The sequence below is a fragment of the Strix uralensis genome, chromosome 38 (assembly GCF_047716275.1).
Source record: "Strix uralensis isolate ZFMK-TIS-50842 chromosome 38, bStrUra1, whole genome shotgun sequence".
Lineage (NCBI taxonomy): Eukaryota > Metazoa > Chordata > Aves > Strigiformes > Strigidae > Strix > Strix uralensis.
The window spans coordinates 380864-392859 of record NC_134009.1 but is presented as its reverse complement, the minus strand read 5'-3'; the positions used below and the strand labels follow the sequence as shown (position 1 = coordinate 392859).

At 63.8% G+C, this 11996-nt stretch overlaps 2 protein-coding genes across 2 annotated transcripts; one reads left to right on the top strand and one right to left on the bottom strand.

The window, feature by feature from the left end:
• The first annotated feature begins 2477 nt into the window (after positions 1–2477).
• LOC141937227 (tumor necrosis factor ligand superfamily member 14-like) lies at positions 2478–5324 on the top strand. Its single transcript, XM_074854782.1, has 4 exons — positions 2478–2730; positions 3616–3655; positions 3914–3952; positions 4376–5324. Exons 1-4 carry the CDS (start codon positions 2494–2496, stop codon positions 4786–4788), a joined length of 729 nt encoding a protein of 242 aa, XP_074710883.1. The 5' UTR covers positions 2478–2493; the 3' UTR covers positions 4789–5324.
• Positions 5325–6781: 1457 nt separating this feature from the next.
• On the bottom strand, positions 6782–11169 carry LOC141937129 (uncharacterized). The gene is made up of 3 exons (XM_074854565.1): positions 10990–11169; positions 9114–9147; positions 6782–7907 (listed from the first exon to the last, which is right to left on the bottom strand). Exons 1-3 carry the CDS (start codon positions 11167–11169, stop codon positions 7468–7470), a joined length of 654 nt encoding a protein of 217 aa, XP_074710666.1. The 3' UTR covers positions 6782–7467.
• Between the last annotated feature and the right edge of the window lie 827 nt (positions 11170–11996).

Here is an 11996-nt window from a genome sequence, read left to right as displayed (position 1 = left end):
TGCTGCACACTTCTCGTGCACAGCCTGTGGTGCACGGTGCTGCACATCCCCGGTGCACGGTGCTGCACAGCGCATGGTGCTGCGTGGCATTTGGTGCCTGGTGCTGCACGCCCTCGGTGCACGGTGCTGCACGTTGCTTAGTGCACAAGTGTCGGTGCCCAGTGTTGCACGCTGCTTGGTGCACAGCGCACGGTGCTGCACGGGCCTTCGTTCAGGGTGCTGCACGCCCTCGGTGCACGGTGATGCACAGCACATGGTGAAGCACAGCATTTGGTGCACGGTGCTGCACGCCCTCGGTGCACAACTCTCAGTGCTTGGTGCTGCACGACTTTAGTGCCTGGTGCTGCACACTGCTCCGTGCACAACCCTCGGTGCACGGTGCTGCACAGCCTCGGTGCACGGTGACACACAGCACACGCTGCAGCACAGCCTTTGGTGCACGGTGCTGCACGTCCTCGGTGCACAACCCTCGGTGCACGGTGCTGCACGTCCTCGGTGCACGTTGATGCACAGCGCACGGTGCTGTGTGGCATTTGGTGCCCGGTGCCGCCTGCGATTTCCCACGCGACGCCGCACGGTGCACGGGGCCGCGGGGTGCAGGGTGCTGCTGAGTGCACCCCACGCTCAGCACCCAGCCCAGCACCCGGCCGTGGCACACCGGGTGCCGCCGGTGGCGGCGGTTTCCTGCCTTCCCAGCAAGGCCCCGCGCGGGCGGCGCTTTCCGGTGACTTCTCCGGCGTCCGCAGCCCCAGGCACGGCCGTGCACACGCGTGGGCTCACGCCTGGGTGCAAGCGTGTGGGTGCGTGTGCCCATGCGGCTGCAAACGCGTGTGGGCGCTCAGACACACGTGGGCGCGTGCACAAGAACATAGTGAGGGAGGACGCGCGCTTGCACAAGCGTGGGTGTGCACGGCGCTGGCAGCATGAGCACGCATGTGCAGGCATGGTGCAAGCATGTAGCATGTGTGTGTGGACGTGCACAAGGGTGTGCGAGCGTGCGAAGGCACAAGTGTGTAATGGCACACGTGTGTGTGCACGCTGCAAGTGTGCATTAGCACGTGTGTGGGCACGTGCACAAGCATGTGCGTGCATGATGTAAGCATGGAGCACGTGTGTGCATGCATGGTGCAAGCATGTAGCACATGTGTGTGCACATGCACAAGCATGTGCGTGCATGGTGTAAGCATGTAATATGCGTGTGTGCACGTGCACAAGCGTGTGCATGCATGGTGCAAGCATGTACCACGCGTGTGTGCACATGCACAAGTGTGTGCATGCATGGTGTAAGCATGTAGCACGTGTGTGTGCACATGCACAAGCATGTCCATGCATGATGTAAGCATGTAACATGCATGTGTGCACATTCACAAATGTGTGCGTGCATGGTGCAAGCATGTAATATGCATGTGTGCACTTGCACAAGCGTGTGCATGCATGGCGCAAGCATGTAGCACATGTGTGCATGCATGGTGCCGGCGTGCAATGGCACGAGTGTCTGTGCGCATGCAGAAGCACAAGTGTGCGTGACACACGCGTGTGTGCGCATGGCACAGGCATGTCCACCACACGTGTGCCTGATGCCTGTGCACAATGACACAAGAGTGTGTGTACATGCACACGCGCGTGTGCACACGTGATGCCGGCATGCGCATGGCACAAGCGTGTCGCACGTGTGTGTGAACGCGTGCACAAGCGTGTGCCAGTGTGTCACCAGCTGGGCACGTGTCCCCCTTGGCTGGGTGGTGTCCCCCGCGCTGGGGACAAGGTTGGGGGTGGCCGGGAGCCCGTGTGTGTGGCAGAGGGTGCCACCCCCCTCTGTGTCACGCCGCCCCGTGTGCCCCTGCGGTGTCACCCCATGTCCAGCTGCTTCCTGTATTGGCCCCCTGTGGTCATGTGACATCCTGCAGTGTCCCCAAACTGTCCCCAAACTGTCCCCAAGCTGTCCCCCAGCATCCCAGGGTCACTGTGGGGACATGGAGACTGTGGACCCCCTGATGTCCCCAGCTGCAGTGGCCCTGGGGATGGGGACACCACTCCCACCCCCAGTGGCCCTGGGGACACTGATGGCCCTCAGGACATTCCTGTGACACTTGTGGGGTCACCGATGTCCCCAAAACCAGGGTGATGCTGTGCCACCTCTGTGGTCCCCATGTGTCCCCCATGGAGGAAGTGCAGGGGACACCATGGAGGGGGGCACAGTGTTGGGGACATGGGGGGACACACAGAGACCCCCCGGGGACACAAAAGGGGTGACACCCTGGGGACACTGCGGTGGAGGGGACAAGGATCCTTTTGTCACCTGGAGGGTGGGTGATATCACGTGGCCACGTGTCCGTCCCCCCCCCCGCCCGTTGTGTCCCCATGACGGGGGAAGCCACCCCCGGGTGGTGACACCGACGGGTGACGTGGGCCCTGTTTCCTCCGGGGCCATAAAGCGGGTGCAGGTCCCCAGGACGCCGGGTGACACGGCAGGTGACACGCCAGGGGTGGCCCATGGGGGACGGCGTCTTCGCCCTGGCGGGGCCCTGGCCACCAGTGCCCCCCCCCGGGGCACCCATGGGTGCTGCCTCCCCCCCCATCCCGGCGTGGAGGCGACGGGTGCGGGGACGAGCTTGGGGACAGTGGGTGTTGGGGACACTGGTGGCCCTGGCACTGGTGGCGGTGGCAGTGCAGGGCTGGGTGCTGGCGGGGGTCCGGGGGGAGCTGCAGAGGGTGACGGCGCAGCTGCAGGTGAGAGGGGACGCGGGGACACGGGGGGGGGGGGGACACGACACAAGTGGGGGGACAGAGGGGACATGGGAGGGCGAGTATATGGGGGGGACATGGGGGACGTTGGGGGACATGGGGGGACATGGGGGATTTGGGGGATGTGGGGACATGGAGGGACATGGGGACACAGGGGATATTGGGGGACATGGGTGAACATGGGGGGACATGGGGGACATTGGGGACATGAGGGGACACAGGGACATGGGGGGACATGGGGGGACATGGGGGATCTAGGGACATGGGGACATGGGGGACAGCGATAGGGGAGGACATGGGGCCGGTGGGGATGGGGACAGTGTGGGGACACCACGTGTGTGTGGAGGGACACGCGTGTGTGTGTGGCAGCGGGTGACACCACCAGGGCATGGGAGGGGGCTGTGGGGGCGCACACACGTGTGCGTGTCCCTGCGTGTCCCTGTGTGTGTGTGTCCCCTCTCTGTCCCCGTGTATCCCGGTGTGAGTGTCCCCATGTATTGCCATGTCCCCTCGTGTCCCCTTGTGTGTCCCCGTATCCCCTCGTGTCCCCTCATGTATCCCCAGGTGTGTCCCCATGTTTCCTCATGTCCCCTCGTGTCCCTTCTCGTGTCCCCATGTGCACACCTGTGTGTCCCCATGTCCCCTCATGTCCCCATGTCCCCTCGTGTCCCTTCTCGTGTCCCCATGTGCACATCTGTGTGTCCCCATGTCCCCTCGTGTCCCCGTGTCTCCTCATGTCCCCTCGTGTCCCTTCTCATGTCCCCATGTGCACATCTGTGTGTCCCCATACCCAGACACGTGTCCACACATGTGTGTCCCCGTGTGTCCCCATGTCCCTGTGTGTCCCCTGACCCGTGTGGGTGTCCACAGGCCAGTGGGGACCAGCAGCTGTCGGAGAAGGTGCTGCAAGGTGGGTCCCCAAAACTGGGTCCTGGGGACATGGGTGCCACCACCTTGGGGACATGGGTGTCACTAGCCCAGGCCCCCCCCCCCCCCCCCCCGCTGCCTCCAAGGACACGGGTACCATGTCCCTGGGGATGAGGGTGCCACCAGCCTGGGGGTGGGGGTGCCACCACCTTGGGGAGCTGGGTGTCACCACCCTGGGGACACGGGTGCCACCACCCTGGGGACACTGGACCTCACCTGGACACCCGGGTTCACTTTGCAGATCCGCCCCCAACTAAGAAACCAGCGGCTCATCTCATAGGTAAGGGCGGGGGTGGGAAGGGGGGGGCTATAGATAGTGGGGGGTGCTGGAAGGTGTGGGGGGGTCATTGTCCCACGTACTTGGGTCCCCTATAGATAATGGGGGGTGCTGGAAGGTTTGGGGGGGTCATTGACCCGGATGCCTGGGTCCCCTATAGATAATGGGGGGTGCTGGAAGGTTTGGGGGGGTCATTGACCTGGACACCTGGGTCCCCTATAGATAATGGGGGGTGCTGGAAGGTTGGGGGGGGGTCGTTGTCCCAGACATCTGTGTCCCCTATAGATAATGGGGGGTGCTGGAAGGTTTGGGGGGGGCATCTCCCCGGACACCTGGGTCCCCTTATAGCGGGGTGCTGATGGAAGCTTTTGGGGTGCTCAGCACCCAGGATGCCTTCATCCCTCCTCTTCCTCCCCCCCCCCCCAGCTGACGCCGACGTCTCATCGCAACCCAACGGGTCCCTTCGGTGGGAACCGGCCAAGTCGTGGGCCTTCATCCGGGGCCTGGGCTACCACGGCGGCTCCCTCGTTTGCCACCAGCCCGGCCTCTACTTCGTTTACTCCAAGGTGCAGCTGGGCGCTCCGGGGTGCTCGGCACAGGCCGCCACCCTCCACGGCATCCACAAACGAACCCCCCGTTATCCCGGTGTCCTCGACCTTCTGGTGAATAAGGTGGTTTATTGTCACCAGGCTCGGGGGGTCCCCTGGGCCCGACACAGTTTTTTGGGGGGACTCGTGCACCTCGAAACGGGCGACGAGGTTTTCACCCGCGTGCAGGCACCCGAGCTGGTGCGGGTGGTGGATGGCACCCGCTCTTATTTTGGGATGTTTATGGTGTGATTATTTTGGGGGGACAGGCACCGGTGACACCTTGGTTGTCACCCCCCCCCCCCCAGCATCCCTGAGGTGCAGGACTGGGATGGGGGTGGGGATTCTCCAGTGGCTCGTATAGGGTTGTGCACGGGGGTGCTGATGACCTGGATCCTCCAGACTTGGACCTTGACCCCCACCCCGGACCCCGGGGTCCCTCACTGGAAGCCTGTGGTGACCTCTTTGACCCCCCCCCCATCACCCCTGAGGCTCAGGACTGGCGAGCAGGGGGGATTCTCCGGTGGCTCATATAGGGTTGTGCATGGGGTGCTGATGACCTGGACCCTCCAGACCTGGACCCTGACCCACCCAGTCACCTGGGTCCTTCCCTGCAGGACCTCTGGAACCCCTTTTTACCTATTTATTTGGGGGGGGTTAACCCTGATATTCAGGGGAGGCCCCCAAACTCCAATCCCACCCCCAGGATTGCCCCCCAGCATGTGCCTGGGTCCAGCACCATCTCTGCTGTGCCTCAGTTTCCCCCAGGTGGGGCCAGGCAGGGGTTGGGGGACACACCCTCCCCCCCCAAATTGGGGGACCCCCCCCACCCTGACACCCCCCCCCCCCATGAGCCAAAAATAAAAGTGAAGAAAAACTGTTGGGTGCAGAATTTGATGAAAGGGGGAGGCAGGGACAAATTTTGGGGGGTTCTGGGGCAAATTGGGGGAGGTCTGGGATGTATTGGGGGGAGGTTGGGGCAAATTGTAGGGGCCTGGGGCAAAATTAGGGGTGTCTGGGGCAAATTGGGGTGTCTAGGGCGAATGTGGGGTGGTCAGGGGCAGAGTGGGGCAGTCTAGGGCAAATTTGGAGGTGACAGGGCAAATCTAGGGGTGCAGGGCAAAATTGGGGGGGCTGGGGGATATTGGGGGAGCTGGGCTCTGGGGGGGGGCTGGAGTAAATTGGGGGGGGGTCTGGAGTATATTGAGGGGTCCGGGGAAGATTTGGGGGTGCAGAAGCAAATCTAGGGGTTGGGGGGGGCAATGGGGAAAATGGGGGTCAGGAGCAATTTGGGGGGGGTCAAGGGCAAATTTGGGGGGATCAGGGTCTATTCAGAGGGAGGGTCTATTCAGACTCTCCCCCCCGCCCCCCCTATTCCCAAGCACCTTTGCCCTTTGGAGTGGAGCTTCTCTGCTGGCTGCTATGAGGTTGTGCCCCCCCCCCCCAACTTTGTCCCTGCTCCAGGGGGCGTGAATCCAGGATTTGGGGGGACAATTGAGCCCCAGATGTGTGTGTGTGTGTGTGTGTGCGTGTGTGTGTGTTCCCCAGGACCTGGGTCCCTTCCACTTCCTCGTGCAAGCGGCGCACGGCCCTGGTGCGAGCGTCGAACGAGGAGGATTTCCTGCTGCTGGAGGCCAGATAAGGCCACAGCGGGGGGGGGGGGGGGGGGGCTGGTTTTGGGGGGGGCCGTGGGCGGGGGGGCCCCCCCTTGCAAAACCCGGAGGCTTGGGTTTTTTTTTTTTTGCTCTAAGCAGCGGGACAGCGACACCTAAGAAAGTGGGACACGGGGCGGGGGGGTGGGTGCCCACGCGTGTGCTTATGCACACGTATGTGCGTTGGCATTTCCATGTGCCTTTGCGTGTGCCCACGTGTGTGCACGCACACGTATGTGCGTTTGCACGAGCGTCTGCTTGTGCACGTGCACCCACGCATGGGGATTTGCACGTGGAGTTGCATTTGCCCGCACCCGCGCCTCGCACACGCGTGTGCACACGGATGTGCCTTTTTTGCTTTTGCACGCGCCTGTGTGCGTGTGCGCGGATCGAGGTGTGCGCACACACACGCCTGCCCCGTGCACACGCTTGTGCATTTGTGTGTGCACACGTCCGTGGGCGTACACATCCGTGTGCGTGTATTTGCACACGTGTGAACCCCGGCGTCCAGATCAGTGACAGCACTCGGGGGGGGGGGAACCCCAGGGGATCCCCTTTTTTTGGGGGTAATTAAGGCCATTTGGGGGCACAGAGAATAATAAATAAATTTATTAAACAATAAATAAAGCGGCTCCATGCACCATGTAATAATTTAGCGGGGGAGGGGCCCCCCCCCAGGCCGGCTGGGGTGGGGAGAGGGGGGCTGGGACCAGCAGGGACCTCCCCACATCTCTGGGCACGGGGTCTCCATGGTCCCCAGTGTCCCCAAAATGGGGGTCTGTGAGGTCCCTTGGTGTCCCCAAGTGTCCAGCACTGGGGTCCCCCAATGGCCAGCACGGGGGTGTCCGAGGTCCCTCCATGTCCCCAGTGTCCAGGCATGGGGGTGTCCAGCCCCAAATATTCAAGCATGGGGGTGCTGCAATGTCCCTTAATGTCCCCAATCTTCAAGCACGAGGGTCTCCTGATGTCCCCAGTCTCCAGGCAGGTGGGTCACCAGCCCCACATCTCCAGGCATGGAGGTCTGCAGCGTCCCTTGATGTCCCCAAATCTCCAGGTCTTTGATGTCCCTTGATGTCCCCAAATCTCAACATGGGGGTCTTGGGACCCAAATCTCCAGGCGTGGAGGTCAGCAATGTCCCCAGATGTCCCCAAAACCTTGACATGGGGGTCTTGGGACCCAAATCTCCAGGCGTGGAGGTCAGCAATGTCCCCAGATGTCCCCAACCAGGAAGGTGACCAGCCTCAAACCCCGCTGGTCACCCCGTTGCCACCCCATGTGTCACCCTCCAGCGATACGCAGCAGCCCCACAAAGTTGCCCTCCCGGTCGTCCTGTGCCAGCTGCCACCCGTCCCCGGCCACGTCCCCGTCCCCGGCCACATCCCCGGCCAGATTCAGGCTGAGGACATCCCCGGGCTGGAGTTGTCCAACTGCTTGAGCCAAACCAGAACGTGCCGGGTCTGATCCTGCACCTCCGGGCAGCACCAGCGGCACGGTGAGCAACGGGCGCGGTGAATTGGCGCGGCGGAGCTGGAGGGTGACGGTGCCGGGGGGACACGTGGGTGCCGTGCAGGTGAGGGCGAATTGGCCGTAAAGGAGGTAGAGGCCACCCGCTGTCACCTGCAGCTCGCCGGCTGTCATCTGCACGTCACCGCTGAGGAAGACGCCGTTGATGCCTTCCTCGTAGCGCCAACGGGGTCGCGATGGCACCGCCAACGAGCCTGGGGGGAGGAGAGGGGTGGTGGGTGATCCTGCTCGGTGATGGGTGCTCCTGATGGGCGATGGGGTGACCCTGCTTGGTAGTGGGTGCCCCCAACAGGAGATGGGTGCTGGTACCCAATGCCCTTGGGGTGCCGCAGCCCACCCAGGGGTAACCGGGATGGGACCAGGGGACCACAGGGACAGAGGATGCTCTGTGACACCCTGGGGACACTCTGTGACATCCTGGGGACCACAGGGACAGAGAATGTTCCGTGATGCTCCAGCAACACTCTGTGACACCCTGGGGACCACAGGGACGGAGGATGCTCCGTGACACCCCGGCAACAGTCCATGACGCCCTGGGGACCACAAAGATGGAGGATGCTCTGTGACACCTTGGGGACCACAGGGACGGAAGATGCTCCATGATGCCCCAGCAGCACTCCGTGACACCCTGGGGACACTCCATGACACCCTGGAGACCAGAGGGATGGAGGATGCTCCATGACACCCTGGGGACACTCTGTGTCACCCTGGGGACCAGAGGGACGGAGGATGCTCCGTGACACCCTGGCCACAGTCTGTGACACCCTGGGGTGTCAGGGTGACCACAGGGATGGAAGATGCTCCGTGACACCCCAGCAACACTCTGTGACACCCTGGGGACCGCAAGGATGAAGGATGCTCCGTGACATCCTGGGGACACTCCATGACACCCTGGGGACCAGAGGGACGGAGGATGCTCCGTGACACCCTGGCCACAGTCTGTGACACCCTGGGGTGTCAGGGTGACCACAGGGATGGAAGATGCTCCGTGACGCCCCAGCAACACTCCGTGACACCCTGGGGACACTCCATGACACCCTGGGGACCGCAGGGATGGAGGATGCTCCATGACACCCTGGGGACCAGAGGGACAGAGGATGCTCCGTGACACCCTGGGGACCGCAGGGATGGAGGATGCTCTGTGACACCCCGGGGACACTCCGTGACACCCTGGGCACCACTGTCGCCCTGTAACACTCCCGGATGCTCCAGGGTGACGTTTCCGAGGGCGGAAGGAGGAACCCGTGCGACGTTTTTCGAGACGAGTGGGCGAGCTGCCAAAGGAAGGACTAAAGCCCCTCCTTGGCCCCCCACACCCTCCCCGGGCTCCCCCCCGCCCCCCCCCCCCCCCCCGAGAACCCCAGAGCCCCTCACCGTGGCCTCAGGCCTGGGGGACTTACCAGCGCTCAGCAGCACGTGGGCGGCCGTGGCAGCCTGTGAGGGAGAGGAAAGAGTGTCAGCGGGCGGGAAGGACCTGGGCGGCCTCATCCTCAAGTGTGTGTCTCCCCCCCACACACCTCGGTGAAGGGGAAGTTGGGTGTCGCATCAGGATTTGGGGACTTTCCAGCACCCCGTTGGGTATTTTGGGGGGTCCCCAGGGAAGGGGGTGACCCCTGGATTGGGGACAGGTAGGGGGATTTGGGGACTTTGGGGATGGGAAACTGAGGCACAGGGGGTGGGTTGGAGGCTTGATGTATTGTCCTTCCCCACCACCACCACCCCCCTGCGGCGGGTGGACACCCTGTGGGTCCTTGGGGACAGATGGACACCACCGGGGTGTGCAACCTGGATGGACACACGGACACGCGGAGGAACGGACACCCAGAAGGATGCGGGGAGATGGGGGGGAAGCCTGGGTGGACGGACACCAGGATGGGCACTGGGACGGACAGATAGACACTCAGATGGATGGACACCCAGAGGGACACGTGGACGGATGGATGGACCCCTGGACAGACATGGACACCCAGATGGATGGACAACCAGACAGTGGGATGAACACCCAGACAGACACATACACAGACACCTGGATGGATGGACAGCCAGATGGACGGACACCTGGAGGGACAGACAGGTGGACAGACACCTGGAGTGATGGACACCCAGACAGACAGACGGACAGACCCCTGGGCAAGAACACCCAGATGGATGAACACCTGGATGGACTTCTGGACAGACACCCAGATGCACACCCTGACAGACAGACAACTGGACACCCAGGTAGACACTCAGATGGGTGGACAGATGGACAACCAGATGGGCACGGGGACAGACAGACAACCGGACTGATAACTGGACAGCCAGACAGGCAGACAAGCGGGCGGATGGACACCTGGATGGAGGGACACGCAGACAGACGGACACCCAAATGGACACCTGGACAGACAGACAACCAGACACCTGGATGGACACCAACACTGATGGACAGATGGACAAGTGGACAGATGGACGACTGGATGGACACCCAGACAGTCACCTGGACAGACGGACAACCGGACACCTGATGGAGATGGGTGAACACCCAGACTGATGGACAGAAAGATGGACAACTGGACAGACCCCCCCAGACAGACAACTGGCCACCCAGGCTGATGGACACCCGGACAGACGGACAAATGAGCAGACAGAAAAACAAACAACTGGATGGACATGTGAACATCCCCCGGCTGGATGGAGCCCCAGACAAACGGACACCTGGACAGACAGACAACCAGACAGCAGGACAGATGGATGGGTGGTCACCAGGACAGACAGTCACCTGGACAGATGGACACTTGGGCAATGGGACAGACAGATGGACACCAGGACAGACACTTGGACAACCAGACAGACACCTGGATACCTGGACAACTGGACAGAGGGACACCTGGACACTTGAACAGCCAGATGGACCCCAGGACAGACAGACACCTGGACAACTGGATGCGTGGACAACCGGCCAGATGGACCAGGACAGACACCAGGACAACCAGATGGACAAGCAGCTACCTGCACAACCAGACAGAGGGACACCTGGACAGATGGACACTTGGCCAGCCGGACAGACACCACCAGGACAGACAGACACCAGGACAACCAGGCAGATGGACAATGGGCTCCCTGGACAGCCAGCCAGACGGACAGCTGGACGCTTGGACAGCCAGACAGAGGGACAGACACCAGGACAACCGGCTCCCTGGACAGCCAGACAGAGGGACAGCCGGACAGACAGACACCAGGACAACCGGCTCCCTGGACAGACAGACGGAGCCCCAGCGCCCCCCCCCCGGTGCCCACCTGCGGCGGGGTCCCGTCCCGGAGCACCCCCAGGAGCGCGACGGTGGCGGCGGCGGCCCCGAGAGCGGCGGCTCCGAGGGCGGCGAGAACCGGGAGGAGGCGGCGGAGGCGGCTCCGGGAGCGGCCCCGGCACGGGCAGGGGGGCAGCGGGGGGCTCTCGGGGTCGGCGAGCGGCGGCATCGCGGCGGGGGCTGAACGGCGGAGCCGCCTTATAGAGGGACCGGGCGGGCACCGGGAGGGGGGGCGGGGGACGGACCGGGGAGGGAGCGGGCGGGTTTGGGAGGGGCCGGGGACACCGGGGAGGGACAACGGGTGACAGGGCGGGGCCGGGGAGGGAGCGGGGGGACCCCCGGGGGGACCCCATGGTGGCACCGGGGAGGGACAGATTGACACCGGGGGGGGGGGGGGGGGGGCGGAGGGACTGCGAGGAAAGAAGGGGACCACGGTGGCACCGGGGAGGGACCGGGGGTGGGGACAGACGGACACCGGGGGTGGGGACAGACCGGGGAGGAACGGCGGCACCGGGGGCGGGGGGACACCGCGGCGGTGGGGGGGGGATGTGGATCCAAGCGTCAGGGGGTTGCCCAGCTCCCCCCCATCCTTGGGGGCGGGGGGGGGGGGGGAGCGTCTGGGTCCCTCCCGGTGGCGACGTCACCGCGGAGAGGAATTGAGCCCCCCCCCCACCCTCCCCAGGGGGATTTCGCCTCCCCCGGCCGTGACGGAGCCCCGGAGTTTCCTGTCACGGAGCCGGGCCGGAATTTCTGACCCCCCCCACCCCCCCCCCGCGCCTTCCCGGTGCCGGCGGGGGGGACACGGGACCGGGAAGGGTTTTGGGGGGGGGGGGTGCGACGGACACAGGACACCCCAGTCCGGTCTGCGGCAGCTTCCCGGACGTTCGGGCCGGGGGGGTTGTTTGCCCACGCGTGTCTCTGCGGGGGGGTGGGAACACCCGTGGCTCGGGTAAAGCCTTGGGCGAGACCCCCCCCCATGGGACCCCCCTCCATGGG